At 46.5% G+C, this 17,600-nt stretch overlaps 2 protein-coding genes across 6 annotated transcripts in view; one reads left to right on the forward strand and one right to left on the reverse strand.

Annotated features, from left to right (window-relative positions):
- The window catches only part of Mon2 (Mon2 homolog, regulator of endosome-to-Golgi trafficking), a 206,971-nt gene extending 205,515 nt beyond the window's left edge, over positions 1–1,456 (reverse strand). For 3 of the 4 annotated variants that reach the window (XM_077691219.1, XM_077691218.1, XM_077691216.1), the window contains exon 1: positions 1,220–1,456. The gene's annotated coding sequence lies outside the window, so the exon portion shown is untranslated. Of the gene's footprint in view, positions 1–391; positions 628–1,219 lie in introns of those variants that run through there. The other variant, XM_077691217.1, reaches the window with a different exon arrangement.
- A 189-nt stretch (positions 1,457–1,645) lies between these two features.
- Positions 1,646–16,221, forward strand: LOC144159630 (uncharacterized). Of its 2 annotated transcripts, XM_077691226.1 has the most exons (8): positions 1,646–2,444; positions 2,565–2,853; positions 2,937–3,034; positions 5,181–5,320; positions 9,072–9,174; positions 10,392–10,559; positions 14,149–14,296; positions 15,954–16,221. In XM_077691226.1, exons 1-8 carry the CDS (start codon positions 1,782–1,784, stop codon positions 16,178–16,180), a joined length of 1,836 nt encoding a protein of 611 aa, XP_077547352.1. In that variant the 5' UTR covers positions 1,646–1,781; the 3' UTR covers positions 16,181–16,221. The 2 variants fall into 2 exon arrangements, with proteins under 2 accessions (XP_077547352.1, XP_077547353.1); XM_077691227.1 differs by lacking the exon at positions 14,149–14,296 and having other exon boundaries at positions 1,647–2,444; positions 15,954–16,147.
- The last annotated feature ends 1,379 nt before the right edge of the window (positions 16,222–17,600 follow it).

Raw genomic sequence — 17,600 nt, forward strand, 5'->3', positions numbered from 1 at the left:
GCAGCAAAAGCACAGCTGTGCCCTGCACACGATGTTTCTATACCGCTACAATCCCGTTTTGATTCAAACAATTTGTCTTGTGCCTCTGCCAGCGTAGTGAACGTCGTCAACAAGACTGAAGTCGAAGCAGCACCTGCCGTTTCAACGTCTCGGGCATTTCAAGGCCAGGGTCCCGACTGCCGTGCGGACGGACTGACCGAGCTGCATTTTACGGAGACTCCAAAAACACAACCACAGGCAAATTAGTCCGAATCGCTGCTTCGAGGACGTTTGCGGTTACTTTCTAACTTAACGATGATCACGAGGCGGGAAGTAGCCAATACGAAACAAACGCGAAAGCGCCCAAGACGCGTAGAATCGACGCAGACGAAATTACAAGGTTCATACGCACGGAATCGCCGTCGTCCTCAGACAATTGCAGGGACCTCTATGACCACCAACTTGCACGTGTACGAAAACTAGCGATGCCGTTACGACACGCTGAAAATCGCGATCCCACTTAAACAGCAACAGCGCTGGACAGGAATTCGCACTTCACAGCGTGAGAATTATTGCCAAAGAAAGAATGCCGAAGAAATGAAACACTGGCTCGTGCCGCGTTTCAGCGCAGACAATGCGATCGCTGAACCGGAGATAACAGCGGGATATCACGCACGCCCCTTTTCCCAATCGCCACTTCTCAGTGGCTACGATCGCTGAAACCGAGCCGTCGGCCCGAGCCGCGGGTCTGGCGACAGTTCGCCTGTCCGATGTACACATCAACCGATTCACTCGGTAAAAAAAAAAATGAAATTAGGGAAAATGTCACTCCTTATGACCCACGCGACAGGTGCAGGGATTGATTCCGAACCTTTACCCGTCGCGCGAGTTTCGCGCGTACGAGACACACAGATCCACAAGAGCTACGGCCAGGCTAACCGCAGCATCGGCCGCTTAGCGAAACTGCCTTGAACTTTATCTACTCTAGCGGAGAACTAAAGAACCAGGTGAGCAATTCGACCAGATTAGAGACCGGAATTGCCGGTCGCTTTAGTTGCAAGAGAAGCGAAGTCTTGCAATAGGCCTCCAGCGCATAGACAGTGTTGCGATTGAATACTAAGGTGGGGAAAGGAAGTGTTTTAATGCAGCGGGGTCATACATGTTTTGTCCAACGTGAGCCCCGCGAAGGGGGGTCCGCTGTGTCTGCGCCGTGTAACAAGATTAGGACAGGCGTAATTACCTTGTCCGCTGAACTCGGAATTGGCCCTCCGTTTACGTTGGGCGTTCCCGCATAGCGCTCGCCAACGGTCTCCGGCCTCAGTAACCGGCTAGCGCGATCCACGGGCCACTCGACCGGGCGACCATCGATGAACGGTGCACGCACACGCACGAAAAAGGTCAATGGTACACTGGGCTCACACCGACGTACAAACCCCCATTATTTACAAAATCCAGTTGGCACCTCTCGCACGAAGGATACGCTTGGCGCGCCATTCACGGGCTGAAACCAAAACCAAATCATCAAACTCTAAAAGTTAAAAATTATTTATCAGAAATTAAGAAACTGAAGTTAATATTAAAGAATTAAAGTTTTATTTAGGTAACAAAAGCAAATTGTTAATAAAGTATAGCATTTATGATGGCTTTTTTGTTGTTGTTCAAGTAAACGGCCGAGCCAAGAAAAATCCAAATGCGAATTGTTTTTCATCCTTCTCCCATCCCCGTTATGTCGCAGCTGCAAGCTAACGCGCTGTTTACTCCGGATTTATGAAACTGCAGCAGAAAAGGGCTAGTCGTTTTCAATGAGCAGTGGGTCAGCCGTCCTTGCGGGACGTCACCTACTCCTACGTTTCCGTGGGCCCCCATGTGTCACACCGGTCGGCTGCTGCCTCGCCCTGCTCTCGCCGTATCCACGGCTCGCTCGCACCCGCACCAACCCTCGTGCAGGCGGCAGCATGCCTGGCTCGCGCGACAGCCATCCCAGCGCGCCGCCGATGACGGCCATCGTCGTCTCCAAGAAAAACCTGCCTTCGTTTTCGGAGCGGAGGCCTCCGTTTTCAAGTGGTGAGGCCCTCGCGGCTAGCTCCTCGGAGCTACGTCGAAGCGACGACAAGCCGTCAAGCACCGACGTCGAGTGCGCTCTCCGTTCAGCGCTAGGCATTGGACACGCCGACGTAGAGAAGCAGGGCGTCGACGAAGTTTCGTCCGAACCACCGCTACCCGAGAACGAGGGCGCGGGAAATGTTTCAGCCGAGGACCCCGCCATACTGGACTGGAGCCTGTGTGACGCTCCCGTGGACTCAGTCGCCGGTGTAACTAAACCCGAGCCGTCGACCCGCGGTTTTCCCGCGGTTTCTGGTGGCGCGAAAAGGGACGAAACTGGAGGTGCCGCGGGCCCGGCGAGTGCAACGTCCGTTGACCCGAAATTTCCCGCGCAAAAAGCGAGACCCAAGTCGTCTGCCGTCGTAAGGCGACCCTTTTAAAACTAGCGACTCTTTTTTCTTTTTTCGCCATTTGCTGTTAATTTTATGCGGGTTTCCCGATGGCGTGTAATAAAAAGCGTGCCAATTGTTTCCTGTCTGCAGAACGAGGTCGGTGGTGGTGATGGCGAAGGGGCGAACTGTGCGGCGGTAACCACACCTGCCAAACGCCGCCCGCGAAAACGCAGAGCGAAAAAGAAAGCGGTCGTGCGCCAGGCTAGCGTCGCTAACGACGAGAGTTCTTCGGGCGAAGACCTCAGTGTCGAGTGTGAGGTCGACACGGAGCCAGGAAGCGAGGAATCCGCCTGGATTTCCGAACTTCCTGGCTTGGTTTCCTCGGAAGAAACGGAGGATGAAAACGACCCTGTGTACAGCCTCAAGCCATTGTTTACAGGTCAGTTAAATTGGCTGCTGCAGAGGGTGTTGGGCTTTAGCCATGGACGAGGTGCTGATTGCATTTCTTTATTGTTGTTAAAGGTGCCTTTGGGTCATCCTCTGGAAAGAAGCCGAAAAAGGGTGCAGAGAAAAGGAAACGGCCAAACTACTTTGTGGCAGTACAAGTGGACGATTTAAATGTGAGAACCATCTCCTGGTTAAACTTTGGCGAAAGTCGGCTGTACACGAATCTGGGAGTGCACATCTCAATGGGGCGATGAAGGCAAAATACAGGTTTGGTTTGTTTGAAAGAATGCGTCATTGGAATAACACATGCTGCATTTGTGCCAACTTCACTCAAGCTATACAGTGAGGAGAACGGGCAGGAGAATAATGATGCATTATGGGACGTGACTGAAGCCGACAAAATTAAACGTATTTAACAGTGACTACAAGCTTGTAGAACGAGCTATTTGAGCTGAATATTCAATGCATATTTGTTTTATAGTATTAGGGATAGTGGGGTGAATATTTCTAACGCACAAACATGCACAGCATATGGAACTACCACTGGCCAATGCTGTGAAACACTGGCGCCATGCGAAAGATTCTCTCATGCAGTGGACATGACTGCCATGACATCGGCCAACTGGCATAGTGTTAGGCGAGTCATACTCAATGTTTCTCCCCGAATAAGCATTGTTTGCTGCTGGACAATTGCTGAGGCTACTATAAAACCTTAATTCTTTTGAATAAAACAAAGTTGCAGGTTGTCTTTATGGTCCCGTTAGAGGCCAACTGCACTGAAAATTTCTGCCTCTTGAATACCCCATTTACGTATAGTCTGCCTTATAAGGCTGCAAGGTGCAAAATATGACAGCTGAAATATGTGCCTGCCCAGCACAAACGACCAGCAAAAATCAGCAATTTTGAAACTGATGTTTATAAGAGCCATATTAACCAGGCTCAAGTGACAGTACAGCCGGCCGGAGCAAACCTGCACGCAATCGCTTCATGAGTGGGGAAGCCGTAAGAGAAACACGCCCAGCAGAGCTAGACCAGTTCTCCTGACTGACTGGAAGCACCCAGCCAGCCGGAATGTTACTTCCCCTTCATGGCTTTTTGCACGATCCGCCGGCAGGTGCAGAGTCGCCTGCTACGGAGCTATTTTAGGTGCGGAGCACCTTAGGATTGCACGATGTCCGTCCGCGTCTGTGCGCATATATAATTTACAATCGCAAAAAATCACACAGGCACCGGCAGGATTCGAGCCTGTGTCTGGTAGACCAGACAGAGTAGCGTCAGTCGTCTTACCCACTGGGCTACGACCATGAGTTAGTACCCGAGAGTCAAACGGCTTACTGGTAACGGTGCGAAGCAAATTAGGACCTCCCCATGTCCGTCCGCGTTCATCCGTGCGCACAACACTATCAAGCGAAAATCTGTACGGAAACAACCTAAAAGGCTACAAGAACACTCCAAAACACTTGGAAACAGGCACCTAGCAACGAGAAAACGCACAAAAACATCGGTGTAGTCAGCTTGTGATCAAGTTATAATACGCAGTGACTGCATCGAACTACACTAGATGGCACTACGCGTAAGCACGAGATGGCGCTGCGGTATATCAGAGGGTTCCGGAAATCACACACTCTCTTCCCACCATGGACGGAAACGAACGCAAGAAGGGTCACACTGCTGCTCAATGTCTACGAAGACAACGAGCTTCCCCGAATAAACGAAAGCGCGGCAAGCGGAGAAAAAGCAACTAAAATCGAATGATGGTCGGGGCGCAACTTGGGTGTAATTTTGAGTCCCTGCACCCTGGCGATCATCCACGGAGTGGGAGATGCTGCCATTTTTTTAAACATTTCTAACTCATCAACAAGGCATTTCACAGGGCTACCAGTTGGTTTGGTGGTAAGTACTGTGCATTCAAAATAGATGGCTGACGTGAAATTTCAGTGCAGTTGGCCTTTAATGGCTGCTGTATTCGAAAGCCTCCAAATAGACCCAGAGCCCTGGCATACTATTTATTGCAGACAATACCTTTTGTTTCGGTGCAAAAGAATTTAAGCCATAGTTTGCATTTGCGAGCACTGCCATTACGGTGCAATTCGTTCTGCATGCTGTGATGTTCAAAAGCTTGAATACTGCAGTAAAAACGGATCAATCGAATGTATTCTAAAATGGTTGACCAGTATAACGAGGCTATTGCAATGCAGCAACTGAGAATACGCAATGTGCAATACAGAAGGAGTTGGGCTGCAGTCTACGCCGCTGTATGCAGCGCATGTCGTCCGCATGACTTGCGTACACTGAACTAAATGATGTCGTCTCTGCCAGGTCCACAAAACGGCAAAAAAAGTTCAGCTGCACATGCAAGACCAGGAACCGAAAGTCGTCAGATCACTGGTGGCAATATCGACACTACACATCACCCTTCTTGTGCTGCGGGTGAATGACGACGACGACTCACTGCAACGGTACATTGAGAGAAATGTTGCACTAGGGGCACTGATGAACGCAAAGATGTCAACCAAGCTTTTTAAGGCAAAAGCTTTCCTAATGGGGCCGATGGCGTCCTGTCAAAAAACTAATACAATTCCCCATATACCGATTGGTCGACCAAAAAACTCTGATAAGATTGCTGGACACACGGCGTGTGCGTGAAACCAAGCTTCTATCATGTCAGAGTGGTTGCTTTAAAATTGCGAAAAAGGAACGGTTCTAGATAAGAAAGTACAGTAGAATCTCGATAAACGGAAATGGCTTAAACGGAACAGTAGCCTGTAAGTTGGTTGGTTTTGTATTCAGATAACATATTAAAACTCTCGGTAATCGGAACTAAAGTTTCTGCGTCACCGTGTAAACGGAACTAGAAATGAAACTTGGGAAATCCATTGGCTTGAGAATCAGCTTTTTACGGTTCCGGCTGTTTCGTTTTTATTTTTTTCTTCCTTCATGTTTTTTAGCCTCATTGGCCTCGTAAGCCTCCTCTCGTAAGCGGCTAGTCGTGTCAGCGCAACGAATGCAACATCGCAGTTCTTGTTCCAGTCGTTCGCTCTCGATTCAAGATGCCAAGGTTACAGGGCTCAGCTGCTGCCGCCTCGTTTGTGTCATTGTGGTGCTATTCGCACTTCATTACCGCGTTGCCGTCTTCTAAATTCGGTGGCTCGTAAGCACTCGCGAAGTTGAGGCCTCTAGCCTCGGTGAAGATGCTGTTGCAAGGACTCAAACAAAAGTAGTGGATGAATTTTGTAGTGCACAGCGACTCATTGTTGCCAAATCAGCTTTGTGAATGCTGTGCCTAAACCTCTTGTAGTTTTCTTGCTTTCTGAAAAACTATCAGCTACATTCACCCTCTAGTGCTTAGAGTTCCATGAAGTGGTATTAAGAGTGTGTACGCACATAAATTTGCACTTGCACTCATCTCTCTCAGTCAACGGAACTCCTGTTAAACGAAACTCCTGTTAAACGGAACTAATTTTTTCGGTCCCTTGAAGTTCCGTTTATCGAGAGTCTACTGTACACGCATCGATCACGAAGAAGGAACACAATAGTATACATATTGGAAATTAAATTGTGCTAAAAGGACAGGACAAACAGAAGGTGTCTTCTTCTGTTCGTCCTGTCCTTTTAGCGCTATTTTATTTCCATCAAGTCAGACCAACTAGCCTGTCGGAGTGCTTTGATAAAATAGTATACAGTAGCCGACCGATTTTTCGGGCCTGGAGGGAAATGAAAAATTGTCCGAATAAAAGAGCAGTCCAAAAAATCAATGAGCCCTTACTCCTAGGAGACAGCTGGCAGTTCCTCGGGAACGTCTGAAATAACCAGCAAGTTTATAAATTTCTCCAAGTCCGAAAAAATGTTGGGCTACTGCATCTTTATCTCATAAACCATGTGTTGGTATACATTTAAATCGTTCGTAGGTGCATTTACTTAGTGCACAAGAAATCGTTGCATGGGTTCATCCTTTGTTTGCGATTTGGGTCTTTGAAGATCTGACGATTTTGACGTAAAAAAACTTTCTCGCGCCTCTCAACTTTCTTTAGGAAGGGACGGCAAAGCTTTTGTCTGCTTCTCACTGAAAGAAACGAGCACTCGCTCCCAGCGCTGTTGTTGCAAGGTTCTCCCATTTGAAGTTTTTGTTTTCAGCCTAGCAATGGTGTGCCTCAGTATTGAAGTTCTAGAATAAGTGTATTGTTTTCCAGAAAACAAGGTTCCATTTTATATGAATGCTGTTTATTGGTTCTCATGTACGAAGCCACTATTCAAGAGCAGCTTTGCATTCATCCCGGTGGTGATATATAACATGCGACATGAGAAGCTCGGGAGGCAAAGGAATCTGGAATCACACACAAATAACTTCGCGGCGTGGCAATATTCGAGACTTCACCCATAGTGCCTCAAAGGCGCTGTGCTGCTGAGCACAAGGATGCAGTTTGATCTTGGCCGCGGTAGCCTTTTTTCTGATGGGGACGGAAAATGAAAATGCCGATTGACATATTGACACATGTTAAACGATCCCTAGATGGTTTAAATTAATCCAAAGCCCTCCACTACGCCACACCTCATAGTCCTGATGTAGGTTGGTGTATAAAACCCTGAAATTTGAATAATCGGAACATCGAATAAGTTGAAAAGGGAGTTTATACATTTTTACCATGCAAAATATTCCAGCTTTACAAATGACAAAATTGCAGAGTTGCAGCAAAAGTTGGCTTTGCTGCAAGACAAATGCATCTTCCTCCTTCACTGCAAAGCACACGTCTTCATGTGGGCTTTTTTCAGCGACCCTGAAGGTGTGCAAAAGAGCCTAGGATGCGTGAGGAAATTGAGAACAGAATGAATGAATGAATGACTGAAACAAATCTTTATTAAAAAAGAACAGAAATTTTTCGCTCGGGCACAAATTTTATTGAAATTAATTCGTTGCCATTTCCCATCCCACGTACCCACTGAAAGTAGGCACAAAAATGAAACGTGTCATTTCGCTGGGTGAATTCGAGATTAGCGCGGGAGTGGGGCGCTGCCCCCTGGTGATCCTTGGATTAGCAAGGCTGTAGTTCTGCTTGTTTTACCCATCATTGCACCACACCACCAGCTGATAATCCTGCGTTACCCATGCCTACACAAACAGCACTACTACCATAGGCTACATACTGCAAAGTTCCGAGAGAACGCCCCCCCCCCCCCCCCCCCCCCAAAGCATCGCCTACCCCTCTTTAGGGGCGAAATATTCAATTAATTAACAGACCCCAAAGATCTCCCAGCCCCTAAAATTGTGTTAGCCTCGACGTCTTCGAAAGCCCGGAAAGCCCCCTCCACAAAAACGTCCCACCGTCGTGAACACCGCTGATGTTTCGATTTTTAACAAAAGAGACATAAAACTGTCTGGCTTTTTTACTTGATATCTCCACAGTTTTGGTCGGCGGTGCGGCCACTTTTTGTAGTTTTTTGCACCTGACCCGTAAGTTCGCCCATACTGTATTCTTCACTTGATATCTCTGTAGTTTGGGTGGATGTTCTTTCGGAACTTTATGGTACACAGCAAGCAGGAACAGCCCAACAAGGCAAAACAGCATTAAAAACATTTCTGCCAGCAGCAAAGGTGCACCCTCCTCTTTCTTGCTGGCTTGGCATTCTTACGTTTAGCGGATAAGCTGCTTTGCGCATGCCCAATGCGCCTGGCCATCGCCTAGTAACGGAAACACACCCGCCTCTTTCTTGCCGGCTCGGCATTCTTTGACTCGGGCATTTGCCACAGACTAGACGAGCTTTAAAGCGCTGCGCGTAATTGCCCATTCATGCATTTGGCCTCGGTGTAGCTGAGCAAACACTCTATTGGAACAGAGGAGGCTGGAAGAGCGCAACAGCGATATCAGTGACGGTGAAAGCGAGGGAAAAAGCAGAAGAGGGGAGTAGTATGCGAGGAAACACAGAGCCGCAGCAGTGGAGAGATGGCTTTGGTACCCTGCTTCTGCTCGGTCTTAACTGAGGCTGTAACTACGGTTATGAGAGCACCGTCTGAAAAGGGAGGCTGGGAAAACTCACTCTTATGGGAATCCGGAGCTAGAATGTGGCTCGCTGCATTGCAAAATGATTGCGATTAGTACATCGCTTAGGAAAGGGGGTGCGGGGCAGAAATCTATCGTTTCAATTGGAGGTTTCGAGAGTGTTTACTCGACAGCCCATCTAACATACTAAGAAATCTGTTTGCATTACTTTCAGTGCCAAGGAGGCATTGAGTCGTTGTTATGAGCGTGTCAAAGAAGATATTGAAGCAACCCCCATAGTCCTGAAGTTTGCTGGACTGGACCACTTCAAAAGAGAAGTCAGTAAGCTTGTGTGTCTTGAATAGGCTCGCAGTGGCATGTGTTCATGTTGTAAAAAGAGATAAGAGGAGTAACAAGCAGTTTATTTGTCAGCATTTTACATTGAATAATGCCAAAGTTTGAGGCTTGCTTTAGTTACTCATGGAAAAAGTGTTAGACAAAGGCAACAAAAAAATTTCTGTATGGAATATGCATGTCTGCATTAGACTACTAAATGGTGAGCTATCTGCTATAGATTGTCACCTGAGCCATTCCCAGCTGCAATTCTATTACATGCTTTTCTTCTTCCATTCTTGATAACAGGGGTTGTCAACTTTGGACAGCAGACGTGTGGCAGATAGTTCTTCACCGAGACGTTTTTTCTTGCTTTGGTAGCTAAGTGGATCCTATGAAATAGCTTCATAGCAAAGTGGATCCTATGAAGTAAATATTTGTTTTTCGCCAGTATTAAAGTTCTCCCCACAACATCTCCTATATTAACTGTTCATACTGCTTTAATGTGAAACTTAAGAACAGGTGCAGACCTGCAAGGTAGGCTAACTTGCTATGTACAATTCTGCCTTAGCCTGCTGGTAGCACCAGGATTTGTGGAGATGCAGTAACAACGTCCGGGGCTCCAAGAGGAAGGATGATTTTACTCAGCTTTTAAGGGGCAACACGCAAGCTGACTGGGTACACCTAGCTGTCATGTGAAAAAGAAAGAAATTGAGAACGTAGAGCCTTTTCTATTTTTTAAACAATTCAGTTCACATCATTCGTAAGATCAAAATATTTCGTAGCCCCTTACCTGTGTAGGTATTTGGGAGAGGCATGGTTTGCCAGGCCTGACAGAGATTCTGCGTAGAGGCTGCATGTTACACTATATGTACTACACCCTTTGTCAAAATTTTCTAGGCTGACCCTAAGCCTTCTTGACCATAAAGAGTTAAAAGAATAAGCTTTACCTTTGCATGTGACAAAAATATGTTATGACAGTAAGAAACAAAGGTGTTTTCTCTAGCTTTCTAGCATAAAACGCTTCAGCCTCGGTCAGGATGTAAGCTTGAACATTGAGCTTTTTGGGGCCTGCGTACTTTTGACTTGGCCTACAAAATTTTGAAAAAGACTGTACGATAGTTTGTCTGTACTGCTGTTATCGGTTAGCAAAACAGCAGCATTAAGGAGTGCCGCTACTGCTGGTTAAAAAAGAGCCCTCGAAAACCATCGCCATCCAAAGGTGCTGTACGTGAAGACTGCGGACCAAGACACAGATTCACGTCTCAAGACGGTGGCCGATGTCTGCGTGGAGGAATTCCAAAAGGGAGGCTTGGACCTGTCGGGAAGCAAGCCGTTTGTCCCACATCTCACGTTGGCAAAAGTCTCTCGAACATGCAAGCACAAAACAGTGAGTGAAGCCGGTTCCAAAAGCTGCTATCGTCGTTGCCTTGAGGATGTTCAAATTGCAAATATAGGTGTGGATATTTTAGCTTGTTTGTGCTTGGAAAAGGAACAGCACTTTTGTGGGAAGCATGGCTGCAAAAGGGAAAATAGAATCCCATAGAATAGAATAGAATCTTTTTCTTCAACTGCAAAGAGAGAGAGAGAGAAGGCTCTTTATTGAAAGAGCAGAGAGTTTTGCCGGCGTTCTTAATCACCTACATGCTTCTCTGCTAGGGGTTGGGGATGTAGGGAAAACAGGCCCTAAAAAGAGATGGGCAGAAAAAGAAAAAAAAACCACTGGCGTAGCTTGACGGACTATTTTCAGATTGTGTGGTTTCCGAGAAAGCTATACAGCTTTCCTTCGTAGCCCTACGGCTGCATTGGGGTGGATGTCAAATTTTCCTTCGCATTATTAGTGGTAGTCGCATTCACGACAGCACCACTGACACCACTGGTACACAGTCTTCCCTTTTGGTACGCAATGTCAAAGTTGTAATGCAAATGTCTGGTAGACCACGCAATTTATAGCGGACTTCTACCTACGCCTTCCGACGACACCAGTGTGACCAGTGGATGATGATCAGTTTCGACAAGAAACCGCCGCCTTCACAAGGTGTCAGTGTTAGCACGCAAAGGGACACAAGGGCCTCTTCTTCTCCTACCAAATAGTATTTTTTTCAGTGGGACCGATGGCGTTTTGTCAAAGGACCAATGCAGTTTCCCACAGACCGGTTGGTCGCCCGGAAAGCTCTGATAAGACCTCTGGACAGACGGTGCGTGCGTGAAACAGGATTCCACTTTGTCAAAACGGTCACTTGAAAATTGCGAATGGTTCTAGATAAGACAACGCAAGCATCAATCATGAACAAGGAGTATGCATAGTATGCCCTTACCTCATAAACCACGTATCGGTATGCATTTAGATCGTTCGTAGATGCGTGTACTTAGTGGGCCGCAAAAAATCATCGCATGGTTTCATTCTTCATTTGCAGTTTAGGTCCTCGAAGGGTTAACGATCGATTGGACACTCTTTCAAGTTGGGCGTGCTTTTAGCTTTCGCGCTTCTCTCAACTTTCTTTAGGAAAGAATGGTGAAGTTTTCAAATTCACCAGCTGCCAGTGACCAGGATAAAAAAGTTGCATTTTGCGACTCATTCTCCACCTGCTGCAGAAGCACAGCTCCAAGCCGTGTTGGATGCATCTATAGTCACGACCACCTACAGTTCTGGATCAAACGTGGATTACACTGCGGATTAATCCGGATTATGTTGTGCAGCTTTTTCTAAGACAAACGTTCGATCTTTGAACGAGAGTTTCCGTCAGTGGTTCCGCAACGTCCGCATAGTGTGGCACGAAACAATAGCAATAGCCGACACTCATTCGGCTGCATCCCCTCATTGTATAAATGCCCAACAGTTTTAGCTGGCGCAGCTCAACAGGCACATGCTCACGTAGTGCAAGTTTTAGAAGTAGAGCAGTAGAGAGCTTTACCTCGCAGAGAAATGGGCGTGGTTCTTCAGTCCAGGAGCCCAAGCTAAGTGCAGAGCCCTTTAGGGGCTCGCTCGCGGGACCCAAGTAGAGTCACATAGCGTTCTGTTGTAGTGGCTGTCGTCGCGATGCAACCCAAAGGCTTCGAAAACGAAGCGGTTTACATAAGCGTTCGAAACTTGTGAACTGCTGGCGCTTGTCATACATCTCCCCGTTGTTTAGCACAAAGAAAACTGTAGGTACATTTGAGGCAAAATATGCGTAACTAACTGCCAGCGCCCGCATTCATTTAGTTAGGGACGCTCATTGGGTTGGTTTTTATGATACTAGTAAGCGAAAATAAGTGGCAGTGCAACGGCAGCACATGTGGGAGGAAAAGCAAGCACAAAAAGAGCAGAACTCCCGCTGGCGCAGTTTCAGGCAGGGGGCACGCGAGCATTCCGAAGGCGGGAAATTTGAATTGCATTGGGTGGTATCAGTGAGCAGATAACGGCACTGCAGCCCATTATGGCGAATCACTGCTCGGCACTTGCGACAGTTTTCACATTAAGGGGAACGACTTTAATTTCTTCATAGCTTGGTAGCTACAGGCTCTACCAAAGGGTAGATTTGGGGCATGTTATGCTTGATGCTCCACCAGTGTTTCTACACTTGTAACGAAATACGCAGTCTAAGCACCTCGCCAGAAACTTAGGTGTTGGGCTCAGGTTTTGGTGTCGGGCTTGGATCAGTTCACGTCTCTAGTGTTTTGTTGGTGTGTGCTGACGCGCATTCGAAATGAGCTGGTGTTGGCGCTTTTTACCTTCACACGTCGACGTCTCCTTTTAACAGCAAAGCTGTTCTAGCGCTGGCCCCGACGACAGTCCCTGCTGCTATTTGGAGCAGGTTTCTCCTCCGCATGAAAACCGGTTCCCAGTATGAAAAAATTTATTAAAAATTTAAAGGGCTCAAGAGCCTTCAGATTTTAATTAGGCGGCTTATATTGTTCCCTGGAAAATAGTCTTCACAGCTATGCGTCTCTGGTTAGAGATGAAGCCATCTTTAAGGGCATTGGTGCAAGCTTGGTTTTTGTAAGCTGGTTTTCCCCCATTGCCTGTTGCGCAGTGAAGCGTGGCTATCTACGGAGGGGGGTATGATTACAGAAAACGGCTCTAACTCGTGTTATCGAAAGTATCCCAAAAACAAATTGTATGACAGTTAGCTGCTAAGGCAGCTCTACCACTACAATGAGCTTTGCTGGTCATCCGTTTTTACGGAGTGGTAGGGCGCCGAATTATTTTTGTCGTCACGTTGTGTTACTTGTACTCGGGTTTTACATGTAAACGAGGGTGGTTTCTCCACAATAAACAGTTGGAAGTTGGTGCCTGTTTATGCTGGTTGTTTCTCCCTTTGTCCGCATCTACTGAGCACCCTGAACCAACTAGCTCAGCTGCAGGTTTTGTTAAGACCTGCATACTTTTGGTCAGCGGGTACACGGGTATTTGCACAAAAAATGAAATTGAGACGTTGCCAGTACAAAACCTGGAAATGCTACCCACGGTGACACCATTAGCGTGATACTTTCAGAACACATTGTGTCGGCCCTGTGATGTGAAGGGGCTCAGCTCCAGGAACAGCCTTTCTCATTCTTGACCTTGCAGGAACAAGCCAGCTTGTTTGAACAAATTAGAGCAGCATTAATCGAAAGGCAAGTGAGGTCGCACGTGCAGAGCAGTGTGACAAGGTACAGTTGTTTTTGGCCAAAATAAATGACTGCATCTTGAAATCGTCGCATCATTACAAGTGCAACAACGAAAAGAAAATGGAAATCAGCATCAACTATAGCTGCTTTTCTATGCTATCTTCTATAACTATTTTCTGCCTTTCCACCTCCCTTCTTTTCTTTCTAAGCGGCTGTTGTAAGCCGGCCAGACAGTTGTTTGTTGGGAAGGGCTGCCCTAAACGTGCATAAGAGAAAATGCTCCCAGGACAAAGTGATTCGCTTAAAATAAAACTACCAGTGAATTCGAATTCCTTCTGACAGCACCTAAACCATCCTTGTGTTGGCCCGCCCACTATACGTTTCAGGAGATATCCAAGCTGAAGGAAGAGTGGTATGCCAAGTTTGCAGACGAGCACTTCGGGAGCCAGCAGGTGAACAGCCTGCAGTTGCTGAGCATGCTCAAGCCCAAAGATGAGCACGGCTACTACTACTGCAGCCTGGAGCACACCTTCGGTACGGAGCACCTTGAGGAATGGGCTACACCGTGCACTTATTTTTTGTGGGCTTGGAGACTCCCGAAATGGGTGGGGGACACAGCTTTTAAAACAACCTCTTTTAATTTTTAAAAGTAAACTCTGTAAAACTCGTCAGTCTTGCTTGCTTTTTTTTCCCACTGATTTCAAATATGCCCGTATTTTTTTAATAAGTCAGTTAGTCACCAAGACAATTAGAGATAATTAGTCATTTTTGGAGGAACAATACACAAAACAGTGTTGTTCCTAAAACTGTAATCTTTAAATTTTCCAATACTATGAACCCTGGTGAATGCAATAATTCGAAGCAGTTTTTTCATGCATCGCTTGGAAATAATTTTACAGCCCATCAAACTTTGGTCTTTGAAATGGGCATTCGAAATGGTTCTTTGCCACTGGTGCCACCAAGGTTTAATGATTCCTCCAAAATGGCTATTGTTCCTCCAAAAATGGCTAATTATGTATAATTATCTTGGTAACTAATTGACCAGCTAAAAAAATAATGGCACGTTTGAAATCAGTGGGAACAAAGCAGCAAGACGCAAGTTTCAGAGTTTACTTACCAATTAAAGGAAGCTGTTTTAAGAGCAGTGTCCCCCCTTAAGAGCTGGTTAAGAGCAAATGGAGGCAGGATATATATATCTGGTGGTATTTGTTTTACGATGAAAAAGGGTCACCACATGGAGTGGTTTTGGTGAGCGATGTGGAAAGCATAACCTCAATGCTTCACAGACAGTGATATTACTTTGAAAAAATATATAGTATATATATATATATTATTTTAGCAAACACAAGAGGCACAGAACAACAGTGTTGGTTGGCTGGCCATTTACTGCTGCTAAACTTTCATACGCCAACCTGGTGCAATGCGACAGAACTTCAAAGTTTCTCTCTCATGACAGTCTTGCATGCTTTGACTTCATCTTGTTGCAAGGCCTCTTCGCCATTTTCTTGCACCAAACTTCTCGCGCTAAACTAGCTCCTCCCTCCCACCATTCCGTCACACCTCCCCAATGGTGGGTAGTGTTCGCCAGGAATGGGACAGTAGTTGACAATCCCTTTTCAGCCAACCTCTTGCAGTCTATGTTAGTACACACGTAGAATATACCTGTTTCCCCTCCCATAAGTGACCCAGAACACAGCCTTGCTCCACTCACCTCACCAGCCTCACTTCCGAAAGCAACTGGGTATTTTGTGCAGTTGGCAATGCCTCTGTCCATTACGCACAACTGGTGTGTTTCAGTCTGCTGCAAGGCTGTTTTACCCTTTATTTTGCACCCTCAACTTGGGTTTGTTAGCATTGACAAGAACTTGGCAAGGTAGCTACTTCAGCTACCACAGCTGGCACACCTTACAGTGCACTTTTACGGACAACACGCATATGCTGTACTCACACCTCCCCAACGTCCTCCTAAGCAAGACCTGTGTGAACAGATTGCTTCTACTGAGGCCTAAATATCTGCACTGGTCCTCAAGAAAAATTCAAATGCGAGGATGTTTGAAGCTACGCACACGTGAATGGAGGACACTAAATTTTCTAGCTTTATGCTGCTATTGTAACAGCTGCCTACAAGTGTGAAAGATACACCTGACAATTTTCCAGGTTTCAGGCTAACCCCAGTAATCTCAATTTACAGGAGACTTCACCAGAGGCCGAGAGAACGCTGACCACAGTGATTGTTGTGCGCCGATAGCGCCGAGAAAGGCGTCGACAGAAGTGGAGAAGAAACTACTTGCGCTAGACTCTGCTAAGCAGGAGGTCAAGCGGACGATTTCAACACTGACAAAAGCCAAGCTCAAAGAACTCTGCAGTGCAGCGGACAGCATAGAAGCGTTGTCGGAAGATGACAGTCCTAGTGAATGATTCTTTGATACATAAAAGACGGTAAACAAGAATGGTGTCTAGTTATGTGTACTTTGTTATCTTTGGGGGTGTTATCAACCTCTTGGATTAGATGCCTCTTGGGTTGAGTGTTGGGGTACCCCAGACAGCATTTGCTAGATTTACCGATTTCTAAACATTTGAACGGAAAAGCGAACTTAACAAGGCCTGCTGCCAAAGACAGAACACGGTGCATGTGCTGCGTCAAAACAAAGTTTTTGCAGTGTCTGTGAATGTTTCGGAAAAAACAATACACATAGGGCGGGAGTATTTTTTTTTCTTCCCTACTGTACAAGGTATTCCAGTACCGTTAATTAAGATACTGCCTTGTAATGGTCACGACCGCCAGTTTCAAGGTTTCAGTTTCAAGGCGTTCCAAGCTGCCCATTTCTGCACACGAGTACTGGTCAAGTTTATAGGCTCAACCATTCACAAGGCACCAAGGCACATTAATCGTGACTGTTTAATCCTTGCCGAATGTTACTTTTCTGGTAATGAGTGCGTTAAGGGTTAGGACAGTGCAGTTAGCTCCCATCCACAAGTAGAGAAACGGAAGTTTGGTACTAGCTGATTGGGAGCAAAACATGACTGGCAAGTGAAATTGTGCAAATGGCCCTGCTAATCCTTGGGGTCGGAATTACACCCTTGAACCAGTTTATTCTCATTGAAGACACTCAAGGACTCGTGTACTTTAGAACGGCACTTCAGGCTGGGTCACAAAGCTGCTCTAATTTGCTATCAACTGCAAATTAATCGCCAGACTGCCACTCCATCGAGTCTCCACATGGCTATGCAAATCCAAAGTGTTCAGCTACTTATACAAACCTCACAAAAGATTCTTGTAGCCTACAAAAAGAACAAAAAGTAGTTTGGCATGCACGGCAGCCTATCTTTAACTGCTGAAAAAGGAATCTGCAGGTTTTTTTGACAAAGGCATCGCCAGGAACTATCTGTATCTTTGATACGGCCTATTTTCAAGGGTACTGACACCAATTTTCAGTGTTAATGTTATTACACAGTTCGCTTCCTTCGTTCAACAGAATAATACCCTGGCTGAAACACGAGTGGCCAGCGACACGCGGAACATACTTTAATTTGATCTGCGCCAATGGAACAGCACGTGGAGCGGCGCACAGCAAGTGAATATCAGCGTGACATCACTCCATGGTAGGGAAAAGGTGATGTAGTCCTCAGACGTTCGGCAGAAACTAGCGACGTCACTTCACATGTGCGGACTGGTGAGCGGTGACTATGCGCTGGCGCATTCACAAACTAATGCACATAGCCAAAGCTACAGGCATAACCGCTACCTAGAAGAGCACTCTTGCCAAAAAGAAAGTTCCACACGTGGGAAAGGAGCAGATAATATAGCCTAGAATCGCCATAGAAGTCGCCATCAGGA

The sequence above is a fragment of the Haemaphysalis longicornis genome, unplaced genomic scaffold (assembly GCF_048455015.1).
Source record: "Haemaphysalis longicornis isolate Haplotype H1 unplaced genomic scaffold, Haemaphysalis longicornis Haplotype H1 scaffold_10, whole genome shotgun sequence".
Lineage (NCBI taxonomy): Eukaryota > Metazoa > Arthropoda > Arachnida > Ixodida > Ixodidae > Haemaphysalis > Haemaphysalis longicornis.

Excerpts from the sequence above, each read along its gene's own strand:
- LOC144159630 (XM_077691226.1), top strand. The coding sequence starts at position 1,782 with ATGAGCAGTGGGTCAGCCGTCCTTGCGGGACGTCACCTACTCCTACGT. Across the intron at positions 2,854-2,936 it reads CCTCAAGCCATTGTTTACAG|GTGCCTTTGGGTCATCCTCT; the intron begins GTCAGTTAAATT and ends TTGTTGTTAAAG. Across the intron at positions 5,321-9,071 it reads GACGACGACTCACTGCAACG|TGCCAAGGAGGCATTGAGTC; the intron begins GTACATTGAGAG and ends CATTACTTTCAG.